Here is an 18,745-nt window from a genome sequence, read left to right on the forward strand (position 1 = left end):
TGTACTATGTACTGAAAAAAATACTGCATTAATTATAATTGATAACAATTAATATAGTATAAGTGGTTTTCGACGAGAGAGATCGCATCAATGAAAGTCGTAATTTATATACTAACGACACTGATCTGTCTATCAGCCATATATGCGGGAAAGCAAGTCTCAGAATCAAATTCTATGACAGGCAATTGCTCCATAGTATCGAGTTATTTAGCACTTCTTTTTTTTGTACCTTAATCAAATATTACAAAATCAGACATTATAGGTATTATAAAAAAGCTAGAGTTGCTAAATGACTATGCTTAGTCTTAATGTAAAGGATAATACACAAGGAATAACGGTTTTCTTTTTATTATCTTTAGCAAAGAAGAGGGGTTTAAAGGCAACGCAGTGACGTAGCCAAAGTGAATAGAGGCTCTTCTATAAAATTTAAAAAATTTATTAGAGCTTGCCTAAGAGTTTCAGACAATCGTATAATACAATATATTAGAATGTCGCAATAGATGCCCCACCAATACGATATATAAATGAATTTGTCTCGCACAATTCTCTCTACGATGAGTATCTTCTGTTTGTTACGAAGCGACGCACGTACGTTTTTTTTCCCAGCGTGCGTAATACCTAATAACTTTATCAAGATTACCGTATAGGACGCGATCCCTTTGGAAGTTACATCTAATTAATAAAATTATTCGAAATACTGAAAATAGATCGTCCCCTTTTGTTTATCCTACTAGGCTCATTTCGAGCACATACCTTTTTTTTTATTAACATTTGTTCCTATAATCACCTAATAAGCGCATAGATTGTCGTCACCTGGACTTCTCTTGTTTCTCTGGTCAAAACGGTTTGCGAAGAAACTGGGATATATAAAATATATAATATATATCATGTGTACGTTTAACATTACATATCTAATCTGATCCTAGAATGCTATCGTCGTTCAGCAATACTATGATACGTAAAAAAGTATTACGTATAACTAAAAGACATAATCTTCTATCTTATCAAACGATATAGGTTCCCACAACGGATTACATCATATTCCTTCACTCACAATCTTTAATTTTCCACCAACCAACAAAACCGACAAAAAATATCGTTGCATCCATTTTGTAAATTATTAATTTAGATTAATTTAGATAAAAAATATATAATCAACGTGAGACACGAAATTACCATTACGTTAGACTCGATATCAATGCAAAACAAACACGATACATACAAAAGTATAAAATAAAAGGAAAACCTCCTTAAAAAGATCGACATTTCATTAAAATAAAAGCAATTAAAATAATTAAAATAAAATTTACATACAATAGCATTCTAGGATCAAGGCACGACAGGACAGAACCGTTTTCGAGATAAAATCTAAGTTGCGGAATGTGAATATATGATAGAAAAAACTGCATTATAGGGGAATACGATTAATGTTGCCCTGTATTCTCCGTCCAGGTATAAACTCCCGCACGGAGCCACACATCCCTTCTAATAAATCATAAACTTAATAAAGGAGTTTACTCAGGTATCGTACCGTGTCGTGTTTAAACGGCTAATCGTGGCATCACATGAAACGCTATGCTAAAAGCGAGACGTTACGTTAATTTAAAAAATATCTTTCTCTTTACATAGTGTTCGGTTGTTTCATTCGATCACATGGTTAGGCCTTTGTAGAGTTTTCGGCGACGTGATGTACCCGCTTTTCACCACGTTTACGACAAGATTTTTGGGCTTCGGTGGTAACGGGGGAGGTTTCGACAACTTCGTAGGCGAGACGTCCGTGCTCCCGTAGCTCCCCGAGTGCGGGCTCTTCGATGGGGAATCAGTACCGTTCTCGATGATCGTTTGATCGCCGTCCACCAGTGTCCTATCGCAGTCTAGAGTGAACGAGCTATCAAGGCACTTACTTAAAGGCTCCGTAATATTAACCAAAGCTGAGAATCGTTCGTTCGCGGCTCCGTTCGTCACGTGCGCGGGATACTCGTATCCGCTGCTGCTTTGCTTATCATCGCCAGAGTCGTAAAACTTGGTGGTGCCCTCGCAATTGGCCGACACTATCCGAGTCCTTCGCATCTTGTTAGAATCCGGTGGTTTCCCATTCTCCTTGTTCTAATAAGTAATTTCACAGCTTTAAAAATCGAAACGTATGTATATGGTATACAGATCTTAAAAGTTTACATTTGTGCACACGTAAGATCTCTACTGATATACTAAATCCCAATATAAGATAGAATATAATAAACTGAATACTTCATATGCAGTGCACATTTGACTATACCTTTAAAAAATCTGGTAATTCGAAGTTGATTTCCGTCCCTCTCTGATCCTCTAATCTCGATCTTTGCGCCCTTTTCAATCCCTCGTATAAATCTTTAAAAAAAAAACGAGTTGACTTAATAATTATTAAGAATTAAATAAATCCTTAATAGGCAAATTTTTGTTACTTTTTGACATTTCTAATTAATAATTTTTTAATTTATATAAAATAAACTGTTTAACATCTGAATACATAACTTACATATATGTATATAAAAAAAAATATTACCATTCTTACCATCTCCGTCAAATCTGCCTGGAAGTTGCAATTTTACGCCGTTACGCAACTTGGCGATAAGTGGTGGCTGAGATTTAATGGGCGCTCCCTCATGTATGCAATCGTTTGTATTACTCTTTTCATTTGTGTTGCAACATTTAGATTTCGCCTTAACCAAAAAAACCGAAAATAAATCGCGTGTGTACATAAACAATTAAACTTCTTAATTGAAAAGTATGAAAAGTCAAATAAATTACCTTCTTCTTCCCATGAATTGTCGAATCCCGAAGAAAGAATTTGCTAGATAATATGGAAGATCCTTCCGAACGTTGATCATCCGACTGTAAAAGATAATTCGATAAAAAAGATACAAAAGGGATATTAAAAATAATTTGTTGTATAATAGAAGATTACATATAATAGGAGATTATTTTTTAGACATTATTATGCTTACCTTACATGACCCTTCACTATATTGATATTTATTTCTACTTTTCCCAACCAGAAGTTCTTCAAATACTTTATTAGTAATTTCATCCAGAGTTGGCTGTGCGTGTGGCATTTCATCTAAATACTTGGCAGTATGCAACTCCCGTTGAAAATCTATAGAAGAATAACATTTTATTAATCAAGTTTTGACTTTTTTTAGCAATTTATTAAATGACACGTTATTTTAATTATATTTTAGGATATTACGATTTTTATATCAAAACATTTACCATGCAAAAGGTTGCCTTAACATAAAGTTATTTTAAAATACTGATGACAGATATGAATACTTTTTCCAAAAATATACATATTTTGCGAAAAATAATCTCTAATTTATAATTATATTGTGAGAACACACTAACCTTCTTCATTTGCGACTACAATAATGCGCGTAGGAGCATTGATAGCCATAATATCCATAGGAACGCAACGTCCTTCGCTCCAAATACTAATCAAGTCTAAATTGAAACCGTATTTATTTAGAAGAGGTCTCAAAACTTCTTTCAAAGTTTTACCCTTATGAGCGATAACGCTTATTATCCTTCGTGAAGGTAATTCTACTTTTAAAACTTTTGTAAGAACCACTTCCACTTCCTGGCCTGCTAATACTGATGAAAAACATTTCGTGTCCACCATCTGCAAATGAACAATATATAATATACTATAGTAATAATATACTATAGAATCATTATGTAACAGATGGTCTATATTAAATTGCATTAATGCAATAATTCATCAAAAATATATAATGATTAAAATATGAGTTATAGAACAAATAACAGGATATTCTTTCAGCATTTTTATAATGTAATAAAAAATTTTGTCTTTTCCTCCACCACAAATTATGCCATATAAATAAAATAATAAATAAAAAAATACATGACCGGTTAGATATTTACTTCGTGCAAGTTAATATAAAATATTACAGAGAAAGATAAACTTTATTTATGCATTATAATGCAAAAGAAAGCAAAAGTGCATGCGTCAGATCAACAGTAATTCTCGTAATGCTTGCATTCAGTTAAACAGCACAAACCTCATCTGTTGCTAGTATCAGAACATCATAGTTAGAATATCGTAGAGCTCGCTTATCGAGGAGACGGGTAACCACGTCTTTAATGCTCTCGGTTTGACTGGTTGGCACTACAGTAGTGGACCCATCGGGCAATATGACTCGACATAAACCCGTACATTTGCCGCGATCTCTCTTTTCGTTTGTTTGCCCATCGCAAGACGATACAGACTACAAGTGAACACATATTCGCTCACGTATACATTCATTGACATGTACATTTTTACGTTTGCACTTTAGAATCTGTATGATTTGACAAAATGGCCTGATACTGTTTTGCAATACAAGTCTAAAAAAACTTGAAACAAAAAAAAGGATTTATAGCAGTTTGAATTAAATCTGTTCTACAACAGCTCATCTTAGTGGATTAATGCAACATATGTACTACTCTTTCCCCTGATTATTATATAACAATAATAACTACTTTCTCAAAAAGTGTATTAAAAGCACACTCTACAAAATAGATTTACACACAACACTCGTTAAAATAACTCAAAACTGAAGTTTATCACAAAAAAATTGCACAAGTTTCATTTCAATACTAGCACATACAATTCATACTTTTAAGTTATAAAAGAATGGCAATCTTATCATCAAGATGTGTATTCAATGACTATTCCATATTTACTTAAAACATCATTATCCAATTGCTGTGTTAGTTGCAATGACACTTACGTGTTTATTAAACGACTGCCGGAACGCCAAATCCCACGACGCTAATGACGACCGACTACTGGATATTGACACAGTGTCCTCATTATTGTTACCTTCTGCCTCTCTCTTAATAACTGTAAAGCTTTTATATATAGTCTCACTTCGGCTAGGGGCTTTGTTGTACTCAGATTCACCACGATCTTTCGATTTAGATCTGAAAATGTAAAATAAAATTGCAAAATTTCAATAAAACGAAATAAAAATATACACTGCACCGACTGCACGAGCAAACGTTGTCGCTTAACGATAGAAATAAAATCAGTAACTAATTTACCTATTTTTTCTGTTCCAGGGAAGAATCGATTTTCGACAACGATCTTCCGCATCGGAATGACTCTTCTTTAATTTTACGCTAGGCGAACTTGTAAGATGTAGATCACAGTCTTCTGTATTAACAACGGCGCTCCCCGCTTCCAAGCAGGCACGATAAAGTTCCGATCGTAGGAATCTCGGGTAACTGTCGAACTTCATTAGGTTGAATACTTGTTTCTGCGCCTAAGGCAATAACAGCAATTATTTGATTAAATATACAATAATAAAATTCACAGACATTCATTATAATAAAGTAGATAAAGAAAAAATATTTTGAGATTTAACAATGTAAAATTTATTTTTTATGAACTCTCGTGCAATATTCGTTTTTTTTTTTTTATAAAAATTACAAGACAAGCTTTCAACGATATACATACCTGTAGAAATAAATCCGCGGGTGCTTCGTCGAGTAATTCTTGGGTAATTTGTCCCGACGCATGACTATCAACGTTTACTGGCTCGGCGGCTGTACTCGACAAATGGCGTTGATATATCTGACAAGCTAATCGGCGGCGTAGAGTAGCGTCCTTAGTATCTTTATATCTCTCACAAGCAGCCCAAAAATATATATTTTCGTGACTAAACTCCTTCTTGAGAAATTCCTTGAATAAGATCAACCGCGTTCAGTAATTGTACGATATGTAACATTCAATAGACGAGAGAGGAATCGCGCATGCTACTCACAGCGAACGTTTGCAGGCCCTTTGGATCCTCCAACAGTTTCTCAAATCCATTTGCCCACGTGTGCACTCCTTTGCAGTCACTGTTCTTGTCACAGGATTCTGTACTACCATACTGCAATAGATGTGTCCCATTAATAAAATAAAATTGAAAAATAAATCAAAGAACATTGTTTTAAAACTGTCACTACAGACGAGCAAAAATTCCGTCTAAATAAAAGAAAATTTCATCTTTTACTTCTTCATCTCATTTCAAATAAATCTTGTTATTAAAAATTTCTCTTGTGGTCTAATTAGCAAGATACTTAATATAAAGAAAGTCGGCAAATTAATACACTTATTGTTAGATAATTCTTACTTTTCTTTGAACCTACACATTTCTAAATCAACTATTATTAGATTATTCAACTAAAGAAAGATTCTTTTGATAATATAACAGGACGTAGAAATCGTTTTGAAATAAGTGGCATATTTAAAATAAGTATTAATCATTCCTAGCGTTCTATGGCAATTGCTGCTAGTTGGTCAACATTACGCACAATCGACGATTTCTATTCGCGATTTTATTTGTCCATTGTATCGCGAAGTCGTCGAGGGAGATTCTAATATTTACTCCGGCACATTCCGAGCTGGAGCCTTTGCAGTTCCAGCACCTGTCGTGCACGCAACAGGTGCGCGCTATGAGAAAACGCTTTCTTGGAGCGACTCGCCTCGCGTGCTCCGTTTTCCCATTCCTTCCTACACACACATGCAGAGCCAACGCGCAGTTTCATCTTCCCACGTGCGATTTTTCTTAATTGACATTACTGGTGTAACTAGACGAGCGACTTAAATGACACCCCGGCAAGATATTCAGGAAGATAACAATAATAGTCGCAACAGTCGTTCCGCGGAGGAAGTTAAAACGAATTCGTGCATCGGACAGTTCGAGGAATGCGGTTTAAACAAAGGCAAACGTGAGTCGTCGCGCCAATGAGCTCACGAGCCCAAAGCCCGTGATTACCAATAATTAAGGAAATAAGTCGCGTTGGGGAGACCTTAATGAACAATCGACAAGCCGGCCTGGATTTGACTGAAAACAACGCAATTATCGCACTCTTTACGGTCGATGGTTTTATCCCATGGATTTATCATTTATCCCGTTGTTTCTACGGCGTATGAAACACCCATTCGAGATGTACGTGCGATGCTGATTTATGTTCACTTTGACCTCTCCTATACGCTCACTTTATCACTTAATCGCCCGACATACAGGGTGTCAAATTTAATGCAATCGAAGAAGGACATCCTGCGTGAGACAGATTTTGCTGTTTTCCTATCAACCGTTTAGTTAGTAATTGCGCCTCAAATCTTCTGCAAAATAAACTAAACGTTTTACAAATGGATGTTTTCTTAAATGAGCTTCCTGCCTATACCCAGTTATTCTACAATCTACCCAGCTGTCGCATCAATCTTAACTATTTAACATTGAATACAAACTTACAACGATGACGAAACTTTTCCTAAACACACAGAGCGGCTTCAAATTTACCAAACGATGCGTCATCGAGGAATAGTCGCGGCGGCGGCGGCGACGAGACGTGCCGCGTACAAACAGCGTTCGCGACAATCGCGACGCACGCCCGAGCACCCCGGGCGAACCTGCCCGTGCCCCTTTTTTTCTACGTACCGATTTCGCCAGCGCATCCATGTCACGCTTGCGGGCCGCGCGTTTTCGCATCGACGACGACGACGGCGGCGGCGGCAACGTCATTTATTAACCTGCCGGGACTCGCACGTACCGGGCGACGATCGCATACTACAGCGCGGAACAGGTGAGAGAACGGACGACGACGGCGACGACGTCGGCGACGAGAGCTGACACGGGCGATTCACTTGTGTAACAACGAGGGCTCCGCCCAGCGCGGCGACCGACCGGGCATCGCCGAGCGACGGCGCGACTCGCGGATGACCGCTGCGTGCCTCTCGGCAGACGACGTTACGTGACGTGACGTGACCGCGCCGCAGGATAATGCTACAAGCTGCTGACGACGGCGATAACGAGTACCCAGAACGACGTAATCATCTGCGACATCGTCGCGACCGCATGCACCGTGCGCCACACGGTTACTACCGCGTTCGCCCCGACGCGCGACGGCGGCGTGTTACAACGCCGAGGCTGGGGCCACTTTACGCTCGAACAAGGCCCACTTCCCTCGCCTATTTCTCTCTCCTTCTGTCGCTCCTTTTCTCTCCCTCGTTCCCTCGAGGTCCCCTCACCTCTCCCTCGACGCTGCTCCCGACTGATTCATTCTCATCGTCGACCCGTCGCTCGCCCCGCGCCTCTTCCGCTCCCATCGCTACCACTACTACAACGGGCCCGCGTCACACGGCCTTTTCCCTCTCTGCCTCCACCGACGAACTCTATCGTTCAACCTCGTTTTAACATCTATGCAGGGCCGCATGCAGGGAGCCGGTCGGAAGGATTTGTGAATGCAGTAGCGGAGTGGTGTTGGATAAATGAGCTGTTCAGCTGTGTAAGGAATACGAATCGATTAAGATCTGAGGATCAAGGCGTAGAACGGAGTTACCTTCTCGCGATGTATTGATAGGTGTAATTTTGCACGATTAACAGCTTCGTTAAAATAAAATGTTAAATAAAACCTTTACCTTAGAAATAAGAGATATAACGCTCCTCCAATTCTTCAATAGAATCAATACAATTAATTTATACAAGCTGTCAGCTTGGGTTCGCTATATAAACAGCATAATTCAATGATAATGAGATAAGTAATATTTAAAATAGTTTTCGATGATACATATGACTATAATATTAATAAAGGTTGTCCGTAATAGATATTGTGAGAAAGATTGGCAAATTCTAAGGGTAAGGAACAAACAGGTTCTATACGGCCCGAGCCTGCATCTATCATCGTAAGATCTATTCATGCACCTAAAGGAGGTGCATCAACCTCAGTTTGCGGGAACGTTCTTTTTAACGTTACTCTAGACGTTGTTGGTTGCAACGTAGCTATTTTCAGCACGCGGATTTAAGTTTAGCAACTCCATTCTCTTCAATCCCATTTATGCTAACTTATGTCATTCTGCGAATTTAAGAATTGTAATGTTTTAGCTTGTTGCTGTCTACAGATATTCTAGATTAAATATTCTCATCTATCATTTTCCGAAATCACCAAATATAATCGTATAAGAAATCGCAAATCTATAATTTCCATTTTTAACTTCTCTGTTAACTTTGAAATAATTTTTATTTAGACACGGATATTCAACATGCCAAATTATAAGAAAAAGAATGAATCATTCCCGAATTAATTTTTACTACGAGGTGATTACTTTGAATCCGTCGGAGGATTTTTCGAAAGAGAGGAAATACGTGATCACCGAGATAGCCTGTGCAAATTTGTACTACGCGAACCAGATTCGACGAACAGTATCTATTGCATCAGTTTGTAATCCCATTCCTAGAAGCGACGGATACGCTTGTATACCAAATAAAGTAATCGCATGCGTGTGGCGTGTGGTAAGTAAAACGCGGGAACGCGTTTCGCCGAGAACCGCCGATCTGGTTTCTGGTTGTTTCGTTTTCACTTGACCCCTTGCCTGTGCGTGCACGAGCGCAAATCAGAGGCGGGCAGGAAACGATGACGCAGCCGTGAATAACGAGTACACGAGAGGAACCGGAAATCGTTCGCGACGACAAATCCTACGGGAGCGTTAATGTTAGTTGTTACTGATGCATATGTTTTCGGAAGTAATCAGAACTCGTGAGAAACGAGGGGAAAAGATACAATCTCGCGCACATTTCGCTAATTGACGTGAAAAGATACGTTGACCCTCGGTGTTACAATGATAAATTAAAATAACTTTATATACGGTATTTTCAAGGAATACGGTTTAGATCTAAGAATGCAATGCAATTATAAAATCGATAAAGCTTCTTCAAACTCGAAATAGAAAAGCAACATATTATATAGATCATATAATTCAAAATAAATAAATAAATGCATTCCAAAAAATGGATTCTAAATATTTAACTGGATACATGTTCAGAATTCACTTCTCGTTTTTCACCAACTGAGAAAAAGATTTCGACGGCATGCAGGAATTAGAAAATATTGACTATTACAAAACAATTTGCGAAAGTGTCAGGAAACGCAAATTGCGTCTGAGAGACAGATTTATGTAGGTACATCGGCGAAACGGATGGAACAAATTTTCTGAGAACTACGACAGATTGAATTAAACGAAAAAAAAATATCTCACTATGCACTTGTCCGAGACGCTGCTGCGAAAATTCCGTATCTCCTGGAGACTCCCCCAAGGACGTGGCTTGTCGGACTTGCCGGAATACGAGTGACAGTAGGGCGGCCGCGCGTACTCCATGCTGGAATTGATGTCCTCCAAGCTGTGCACCAGCGACTTGGTGACCTGGCCGCAGTACACCTTCGGGCTGAGCTTGTTCGTGGTGTCCATGAGACGTTTCAGTCCCTCCGTCGACGCGACCTTAGACGACTCCGCGGCGTCCTCGATGCCGTCGAGCAGCGCCGTGGTACAAACGGACGCGAGGGATCCAACGGACGTACTGGCCAACATGGTGCGTGCCGTCGCAGCAGGGGCAGATGTTCCGGCGCAGGTGGTGGTCGTACCCTCCCCACTCCCCGCCACGTGCCGCATCTCTGTGAAAAGCACATTTCGTAGTTCCCCACCATCACTGCTACATTCACGCTTATTCAGTTTCAAAGTTGAACGAATTCTGCCCTCAATTGTCATTTCGGACAGATCCAGAAAAAAGAAAAAAAAGAAAGGAGAAAGAAGAAAGGAATTCCAAAAATTATAGCGGAAGCCGCGATTTTTGTCATATAATGTTTCGAACTGCCATGCCGAGTTACCTTTAGAAGGGTCGAATTTTAGTTCTTCGTTCCACAATCTGGCCTCCGAGATCGCGCGAACTGTCAATCGGTGTCCCGCAGCCTCATTGACAGGTTCTCTGGATAATCGCGCGCTTACATTCTGCAAATGAATTAATCGTGAGCCAGGAATGACGATAGAATGCTACATCATAGAATGAATCGAGCAAATGACAAACCGCTTTTAATATATATTTATTTTAAAACTCATCATGTATATTGTATAAAATATGATAAATTACATTTCTAAGTTATTAAAAGTATCTTTAACAAATATCTGGAATTTCAAGATACATTAAAGTTACATTAAAGTTATAAATAAATTTGGTCGGACAAAACCTGTATTTTCATACTTCTGCTCCCCTTTCCCTCCTATTTATCTTAATTTAAAGATATTTACAGTGTCGCTCAGATGGTAAATTAATAAAATTTAGATACCGAATTTATAAGGTAGAAAGAGATAGCATCAACAGAATATAACAGATTAATTTATAGAAAGTACCCTATATTGCATATTGGAGTATTGCCTTCTTCGTTCGCAGTCGTTCGTGTTTTTACCCGAGCAGCTGCCGTAATCATCCTTAAAACCAATTCCGGAATCACTGTTGCTCGAATGAGCGGTCGACGTGCTAATGTTGCTCGGTTGAGGAGAAGCGGCGTCCAAGCGTATGCGTGCCTCGTTGTAAGGACTCGTCTCCCTATTCGTGCAATCGGATATATACAGTGTCTGTATGGCACCGATGAGGCTCGTACAACTGTCGGGGAACTCCTGACAGACGTTTAGCTCCGATGACTTTGTACACATAAATCCGAACACGTTACACGCATTGGAGTGCACCTCGTGGTCGATCAACTTGTAATAAATAGTGAAAACATGACACGAGTTCGAGACGATATCGTCCGTGTTCTTCATGGACTTGGTTAATATTCCGAAATACTGCTTGTCCTGCTCGGAAAAGGAGTTGCAGAATATTATCCGAAACGAAGGGTACTCGGCGATAACGCGATTCTCCGAATTGGTGAGCTTAATGTTGGCAACGTGAATGGTGAGAAGAACGGTAGTTGGATTCCGCTTCTCGGCCTTCAGTCTTTTAATGCATTTTCTCAAAACCTGCAACAAGAATAAAGTTTATATTGAATTTTGCCATTACTTCTGTATTATATGTATTCTAAACGGTATAAAATAAATGTCAGAGCAATTCCACATGTTTCCTACATCTCAATTTAATATAATTAAATTGTTCAATAAAATTTACAACCGATGAAGCATTAATCAGCAAAGTATTATTCATTCTGGGCGTGTCGGGGATGTACCTGCATCATAGAGGACGGATGCAACTGGTTCGGTATGTCGATAGTACCGAGATAACCGACGACCGTTCGGTGCACGATCTTCTCGGAGTCGCGCTTGTGAGAGACCGGCGGCGGCGGCGGCGGGAGCGGGCTCGTCATGTTCCAGCGATAATGCGGGCCGGAATAATTGTACTGACTTTTAGCTGACTCGGGTGCTGCTGGCGCCACCAGGTCGGCCACCGCGTGGAACATCGCGCCGCTCTGCAGATCCCTGACCACCTTCGCCGCCCTGCATTGCAACTGCAAAGCACTCGCGTTAGCGGCCCGCGGCTTGTGCGCGTACTTGGGCTTGGATCTTACGGTGGCCAGGCCCTCCTCGTCCGAGGAGTCGGAGTAATAGTTCTCGGCGATCTGCAGCCGCAGGACGCCCTTGGAGCTGCCGATCAGCTGCACCACGTCGTCGTGCGGCACCTTGCTGACGTTGTGGCCGTTGACGGCGACGAGGTAGTCGCCGGCGCGCAGCCCGGCACCCTCCGCCGGGCTGCCCTGCACGATGCAGCTCAGGATGCACGGCTGCTGGCCGGATATCGTGAATCCGAAGCCCTTCGCGCCGCGGACCACCTCGACCGCCCTCACCCCGTAGTTCACCCGTTTCTTCTTCCGCCGGTTCTGATGCATGTCTGCCTGCCTGGGGCTCGGCGACGTCACGAGGGGTCCCCGGGGAGGCGCGCGCGTTCACCACCGTTGCCGAGGAGCGCGTTGTGGCTCGTCGACTCCATAATTCGCGGCCTCACGCCTCCACGTCGGCGGGCATCCTCCTCCGTCGCGTTCCTTCGGGACTTCACTTCGGTACAGCTTGTATAGACTTCCTCTAGGATATTGGAACCATTTCTTCCTCTTTCAGCGAAGGAGAAGAAGAAGTAGAGGCTTCCGGAAGAAGAGGATGCTCCGGGACAGCTCCTGGGTGCTCCCGACTACTCCTGTCACTTCTGTGGAACTATTATTCCTTGGCTTAGCGCTTGGAACCCCGCTGGTACGCCCACTCCTACTCACGGAAATCATTCGTGGATCGATCTCGCCGATCCGGAGCACCGATGGAAGTCGATCCCGCGAATCGGGAACCCCGGCCGCTCCGCGTCGCTCGTCGGCCGAACCTCGCTAACGGCGAGCTCTAGCTTCTTCTTCTTCTTCTTCAATTATTGGCACCTGTTTCCTTTCCGAGGACAATACGACCAGCTTTCAGTGACAGCAAGCGAGCGGAGCAGAGTGGAGGCAGTGGAGTAGTGGAGCTACTGGAGCTCTACGCGAACGGATGTTTTGGAATGCGTCCATCGAGGAGGCTAGAGAAGGTGATCGACCTTGTGGCAAATACGTTTAGCTCGAGGTGGCTCGAAGTCAGATCGTAAGGCGCGCCGAGACGTCGTCGAGAAGAGTGATTGGCTGTTGACGAAGACATTTTGGACATTCACGTTTCCCGGCGGCCTATCCACGTCCGACGTTTCGAGTCTGTTCGTTCTACTTTCAGCAATCTATACAGCAATTAATAAATTAGTTTCATTACAACGCGATAAAAATATTAACTTTATCGATTACGTAATAAGCTTACCGGTTTCAGCATAAAAACGCAGAAACGCTCAAAAAAGCTTCTTTTTGAAGAATATTTCGCGACTTTGATTTTTGAGTTGCTCGATTTAAAATAAAAATGTATTAATAAATTACTTTTTTTTCCAATTTTGACATGTTATCTTGTCTCTACGATATCCTGCTGTTAACTATGATCATTATTAACGGGATTAATAATAAAAGCGCGAAAGACACTTGAAAATTTTCGCAAAGATTAATTAAAAGTAAAACAATGAAATTCTTTCAACATTCTGTTAAAGTTTACTTTGAGATCGACTAGAAAGCACCACGATCTATTTCCTCTCCTGAAATTTTGCCAGAATCGCCTCCGATCGCGAATTGCTCGAAAATCTCAATCTCTCGTTCTAAGCACAAGTACAATTCTCTTTCAAGAATAATTGTCGAATCTCGAGGAGATCCCCTTTTCCTTTTAAGCTCATATAAATCTAGAGTATCTAGACGACGAATTCGCGGAGAATACTCGCGATCGACGGTCGAGAAGCGCTCTTTCAAAATAAGAGCCTTCGTTCCAACCGATATTCTACTGTTTATCCCGATCGGCAGATCGCAGATCTCTCTCGTTATCGACTCATTTCATTTCTTTCTTTTATTTTATCCGTTTATCGCTGTCTCAGCTGTCCGCAGAGAAGCTAATTCGAGTCACGTGTACTGTACTAGAAACCCTAAAATCAATAAAATTAAGAAGAAGAAGAAGTGCGTTTAGGCGCTTGTAAATTTGTACCGTTTTACCCGAGTCACGCGGAAAGTCACTGGCTGGCGGATAATCGGCGGCCGATAACGAGCGGTTACATAAATCGCTATCATCGGCGAGGACGACGAGAGGGGTAAGCGTGACTCCAGCACATTCCACCGGCTAGTTCGTCTTCCGTACGTTTTGCCTGAATTGTGTACCGGCGAGCGCGCGTACCGGTCATGTCCGTGTGCCTTCTCGTCCCGAGTAATGTCGCAGACTATTGCGATTAATCTTACGATTAGTTGATCGCTATTTACAACGCGCGCGCATGCGACGCAGCCGCGGTTTACGCGGCCGGGAATCGAGGCCACGCGTGAGCGAGACGAGATTCCCGTCACTCGCTCGCGAATCGTTGGCAAAATGGTGCTACGTCACGAAATCTGCGCCGCGATCCTATGTTTGGGTACTGAATTGGGCGTTCCAATTCCGCTCGACGTCGCGTCGCCTCGATTCCCGCTCGCATCCCGGCGAAGACGCGTTTGATGGCGCAGCGGACCATGTTTACACGCGTTACTGCGTGTAAACGTGTCCATTGTGCCACCAAGTGTCCTCGATTCCTCGTTGACGATGGTTGATAAACTAATGGATTACTTCGCTTGCAGGAATCGCATCAGTGGTGGGAACACGTCTACTGTCATCCATGGCTCAGGCTCTGCAGACTCACGAAGTTATTCCAGATGTGGTGGACAAGGTGCCCGCCAGCGTCCTGAACGTTACCTATCCCAATAATCTTGCTGTTGAGATTGGCAAGGTGCTCACTCCGACACTGGTCAAGGATCAGCCCACTGTTCAGTGGAACGGAGAAGCAAATGCGTTCTACACCTTGTGCATGACTGGTCCGTAACTCATACGTTTTTCATCAAAGACTTCAGAGCGAGAGGATGATCTATAATTTTTTTTATTTTTTTTATAAGATTTGCTTTAACGCTACAATCATACCTGACTTATGATGTTGTAAGTTATTTATGCTTGAAATATCTTTCTTTATGTTTGTAAACATTCAAAAGTCTGGAAAACTTTTGATTTTGATCTTTGATTTCTTTCTATAAGTTATAATACTTATAAGTAATAAAAGGTGTTTGTGATTATTTGTTATTTTAAGGGAATTATGAAGGAAAGAAGTTATTCTGACAAATAACATATTTAAAGTAGCTCTCGTTCAACTCTCGCTCCGAGTTCTTCACCAGTAAATTTATAATTTGATAAGTTGTTCAGCTTTGTGCTCTATCTACCCTGTTCTCATATTTAAACAGATCCCGATGCTCCAAGCAGACAGAATCCTAAATTCCGCGAATGGCATCACTGGCTAGTAGGCAATATTCCTGGATCGGATGTGTCTAAAGGAGAAACTCTGTCTCAGTACGTCGGTTCCGGACCTCCGCAGGGTACAGGCCTTCACCGATATGTATTTTTGTTGTACAAACAACCTGGCAAGCTCACTTTCGACGAGAAACGCTTGACCAATCGAAGCGGTGACAACCGCGGCAAGTTCTCCATCAGGAACTTCGCTGCCAAATACAAACTCGGCGATCCGATTGCCGGTAACATGTATCAAGCGGAGTATGACGATTACGTGCCGATTCTCTACAAGCAACTCGAGGGTTGATTTTTTACAATGCATACAATAACATTTACGATGGTACACATGTTTACGCATAGCGATGTATATCCAACTATTTGTTGAATAAATACGTATGATACTGTTTCACTGTATTATAGTGTTTGGCTTGTATCTGTTGTAATTAAGAAAGTAATAAATAAATTTCTTATCTCAATCAAGTATAATTTACTTATAAATCCAAATCTGTCATAAACTTTTCAGATCATGCGCTAATTTTATTACTTATTATATGAAGTAGATATTTCCTGTGATATTTCTCTTACTAATTTAAATCCTCAGTGTCTAACGTATTCTAAATAATTACCTATATGTCTAATATAATGTCTAATATATAAAAGTATTTTACACAAAACTAAAATAAGAAAATAAACGGAAGACACTAAAAAATATTTAGTATTTAGAGCTTCTATACCAACGTTAAAAATATGATATGAAAGTTACTTTAAATCTTCTCAAAGGAAACTCGCGTTCAATTTTTTTTCCTGTTTACGTCTTGTTATATGTTCATATCTTCGTACATATTGTGTGAACTAATCTTGATCTGTGATATAACAAATTTTCTTAGGAAAAATCTTGACCACATATAAACGCTGTATGTGTTAGCAATAAACACACGGATATTGGAAAGGCTGGCAGGATCGGCCTTCTAACATGCAAGTTGGTGGGGATACGTCTAGCAATAAAACGTTCTGTCTCTTACCGGTTTTCTTAATATTACTGTTGCAGCTTGCTGGAAACAGTGTCACCAAAAATGAAGTATTTGATATCAGGTCCGTCCCGATTCTGTTGTTTTATATTAATTTTAGAGAAACTCGCGATGTTTGATAAGAATCATCTTAGCGTTTCAGTGAATAATATTTGGTGATTTTTATATGTATCTTCAGGAATTCTTCTCTGTGTCGTTGGTTTTTCGTTAGGCGATGTGGAATCGGACTTCAAGAAGGCGAAAATCGAACCTGACATCATAGACAAAGCACCAATCGAGAAGATCGAGGTATGTATTAGCGAGAATGCATGGATATTTGCAAAACAAGAATTTAACTGAAGACTAAGTTATTTATTATTTTATTTTATAATCTAGTAACTTACTTAATTTAATTATTCATTTTATTACTTTATTATTTATTAACTGCAAATTTATTCACATATTTTAAAACTGGGCATTTAAAATTAAATGGCTAAGATTAAAAACTTATCTTGAAATCGTCATCAACTCTTCATGATCAAATTTAGAGATTTCTAATTTATCATTTAAATTTTTCTGACATTTTTATTACATAACTAAGATGTTAACGTATTTCTTATATTTGTAAAATAAAATAATATTTGTTCTACCAGCAAGACTTTTTTCTAAATGCTTACGAATATGGATTCATTATCGATATGAGTGGACTAATAGATTAATCGTTCCATCTTACAGCATAATATGTATCTATCTAAAAATGACTTTATATTACGTAGGTAAAATACGGCAACAAGGTAGTCGATTTGGGAACCGAACTGACGCCGACTGAAACTCATGAAATACCAGAAATACACTATAAACACGAAGGCGGAGTTCTATACACGCTCGTCTTAACGGGTGAGACTTGAAACGTTTGAATTAATTGATTGTAAAAGTATTCAGATGCACTTGCAAGGATAGATTCCAAGGTAAAAAATTAAAAGCAATTCAAATGAGAGATCGCCTTGCTTTCTTGCTGCGAGGGTTTCGTAAACCGCGAGACAGACAAATAAGCATAAAGACGCGCTATCCTCGATGACTTCAACTTTCACCGTTCTCGGGAACCAGTTTTCTCCACCGCCATTACTTGGCGACGCGCAGATTGTCTGGCATGTTAATTGTCAAGCTAAGACTTATGTAAATTATGCGCTGACGTTTGAGCCGTTTGAGAATCGTTGCAATACGCAAACATTTAAGAATCATGTTACTAGTGTGTCTCTGACTTGTATGTTTCCAATCATTTCGTTATTTTGGTAAATATTTCTTTTTTTAAATAAAATTCTTGCATATCTTAGCGGACGTGTCTTATTATAGATCCTGATGTACCGAGGAGGGGAGGATACAATCGAGAATTCCGACACTGGCTCGTGGGGAATATACCGGAAGAGAACATAGCTAAAGGCGAAGTCCTGGCGGAATACGTCGGTCCTGCGCCGCCGAAAAACACTGGAAAACACCGCTACGTGTTTCTCATTTATAAACAAAATCAGGGCGCAATTACCTTCGACGAAAGAAGATTGAGCACTTGGTGAGCGAATGCGTGGTTGACGGCGTAACATGGATCGTGCAGCCGGATATTTGATAGCACGTTTTATCATCTGATTATAGGGACGGAAGTCAACGAAAGAGGTTCTCCATAAAGAAGTTTGCGGAAAAATACAACTTGGAGGGTCCGATCGCTGGTAACTTTATGGTGGCGGAATACGATGACAATGTGCCCGCTTATCATAAGCGTTTGAATCTTTAATTAACCAGTATATACGCATTAAATCTTTTTAGAACTAAATATAAACATAAATTTCATATATAATTTTAAAAATCTTGCATTACTACTCGCATATATATATTCTATTGGAATTATATTATACGAAGAGCATTCACAAATTTATGTCATTATTTGATACAAGAAAGTCATAAATAAAATTATAATGGCAAAAATTATAATTATGTCTAATTTTTATGAAATCTGACAAATAATCAACTTTTTTATGCATTTCTGAAAAAATATAATTAAAGACAGCAGAAG

At 40.2% G+C, this 18,745-nt stretch overlaps 3 protein-coding genes across 11 annotated transcripts; 2 read left to right on the forward strand and 1 right to left on the reverse strand.

The window, feature by feature from the left end:
• Positions 1-415: 415 nt before the first annotated feature.
• Positions 416-13,339, reverse strand: Loco (locomotion defects). 6 transcript variants are annotated; one of them, XM_071702756.1, is made up of 16 exons: positions 13,051-13,338; positions 12,019-12,994; positions 11,207-11,815; positions 10,687-10,807; positions 10,061-10,473; positions 5,802-5,912; positions 5,495-5,719; positions 5,080-5,300; positions 4,767-4,959; positions 4,056-4,262; positions 3,382-3,655; positions 2,985-3,133; positions 2,788-2,871; positions 2,543-2,699; positions 2,276-2,367; positions 416-2,106 (listed from the first exon to the last, which is right to left on the reverse strand). In XM_071702756.1, the coding sequence occupies exons 2-16, from the start codon at positions 12,673-12,675 to the stop codon at positions 1,642-1,644; spliced, it is 3,978 nt and encodes a 1,325-aa protein (XP_071558857.1). In that variant the 5' UTR covers positions 12,676-12,994; positions 13,051-13,338; the 3' UTR covers positions 416-1,641. The 6 variants fall into 6 exon arrangements, with proteins under 6 accessions (XP_071558857.1, XP_071558859.1, XP_071558858.1 ...); XM_071702758.1 differs by having other exon boundaries at positions 12,019-12,297; positions 12,358-13,338; XM_071702757.1 differs by having other exon boundaries at positions 2,552-2,699; positions 12,019-13,338.
• A 946-nt stretch (positions 13,340-14,285) lies between these two features.
• Positions 14,286-16,149, forward strand: LOC139770669 (protein D2). 4 transcript variants are annotated; one of them, XM_071702767.1, is made up of 3 exons: positions 14,286-14,508; positions 14,977-15,210; positions 15,628-16,149. In XM_071702767.1, the coding sequence occupies exons 2-3, from the start codon at positions 15,015-15,017 to the stop codon at positions 15,978-15,980; spliced, it is 549 nt and encodes a 182-aa protein (XP_071558868.1). In that variant the 5' UTR covers positions 14,286-14,508; positions 14,977-15,014; the 3' UTR covers positions 15,981-16,149. The 4 variants fall into 4 exon arrangements, with proteins under 4 accessions (XP_071558868.1, XP_071558867.1, XP_071558866.1 ...); XM_071702766.1 differs by having other exon boundaries at positions 14,286-14,465; XM_071702765.1 differs by having other exon boundaries at positions 14,455-14,578.
• Positions 16,150-16,611: 462 nt separating this feature from the next.
• On the forward strand, positions 16,612-18,663 carry LOC139770671 (protein D2). The gene is made up of 5 exons (XM_071702773.1): positions 16,612-16,765; positions 16,880-16,989; positions 17,457-17,577; positions 18,034-18,247; positions 18,328-18,663. Exons 1-5 carry the CDS (start codon positions 16,747-16,749, stop codon positions 18,464-18,466), a joined length of 603 nt encoding a protein of 200 aa, XP_071558874.1. The 5' UTR covers positions 16,612-16,746; the 3' UTR covers positions 18,467-18,663.
• Positions 18,664-18,745: the final 82 nt, after the last annotated feature.

The sequence above is a fragment of the Temnothorax nylanderi genome, unplaced genomic scaffold (assembly GCF_030848795.1).
Source record: "Temnothorax nylanderi isolate EJ_2023f unplaced genomic scaffold, tnyl_v1.0 TNYL_tig0031_pilon, whole genome shotgun sequence".
Lineage (NCBI taxonomy): Eukaryota > Metazoa > Arthropoda > Insecta > Hymenoptera > Formicidae > Temnothorax > Temnothorax nylanderi.

Bases quoted from the DNA above. Each gene is read 5' to 3' on its own strand.
- LOC139770669 (XM_071702764.1), top strand. From the start codon at position 14,735: ATGGTGCTACGTCACGAAATCTGCGCCGCGATCCTATGTTTGG. The intron at 14,778-14,976 runs GTACTGAATTGG...CTTCGCTTGCAG, and splicing joins CGCCGCGATCCTATGTTTGG to GAATCGCATCAGTGGTGGGA. The intron at 15,211-15,627 runs GTCCGTAACTCA...ATATTTAAACAG, and splicing joins CTACACCTTGTGCATGACTG to ATCCCGATGCTCCAAGCAGA.
- Loco (XM_071702756.1), bottom strand. From the start codon at position 12,675: ATGCATCAGAACCGGCGGAAGAAGAAACGGGTGAACTACGGGGTGAGG. The intron at 4,263-4,766 runs GTAAGTGTCATT...GTTCACTTGTAG, and splicing joins GGCAGTCGTTTAATAAACAC to TCTGTATCGTCTTGCGATGG. The intron at 2,107-2,275 runs GTATAGTCAAAT...ATTACTTATTAG, and splicing joins AATTACCAGATTTTTTAAAG to AACAAGGAGAATGGGAAACC.
- LOC139770671 (XM_071702773.1), top strand. The intron at 16,990-17,456 runs GTATGTATTAGC...TATATTACGTAG, and splicing joins CACCAATCGAGAAGATCGAG to GTAAAATACGGCAACAAGGT. The intron at 18,248-18,327 runs GTGAGCGAATGC...ATCTGATTATAG, and splicing joins GAAAGAAGATTGAGCACTTG to GGACGGAAGTCAACGAAAGA.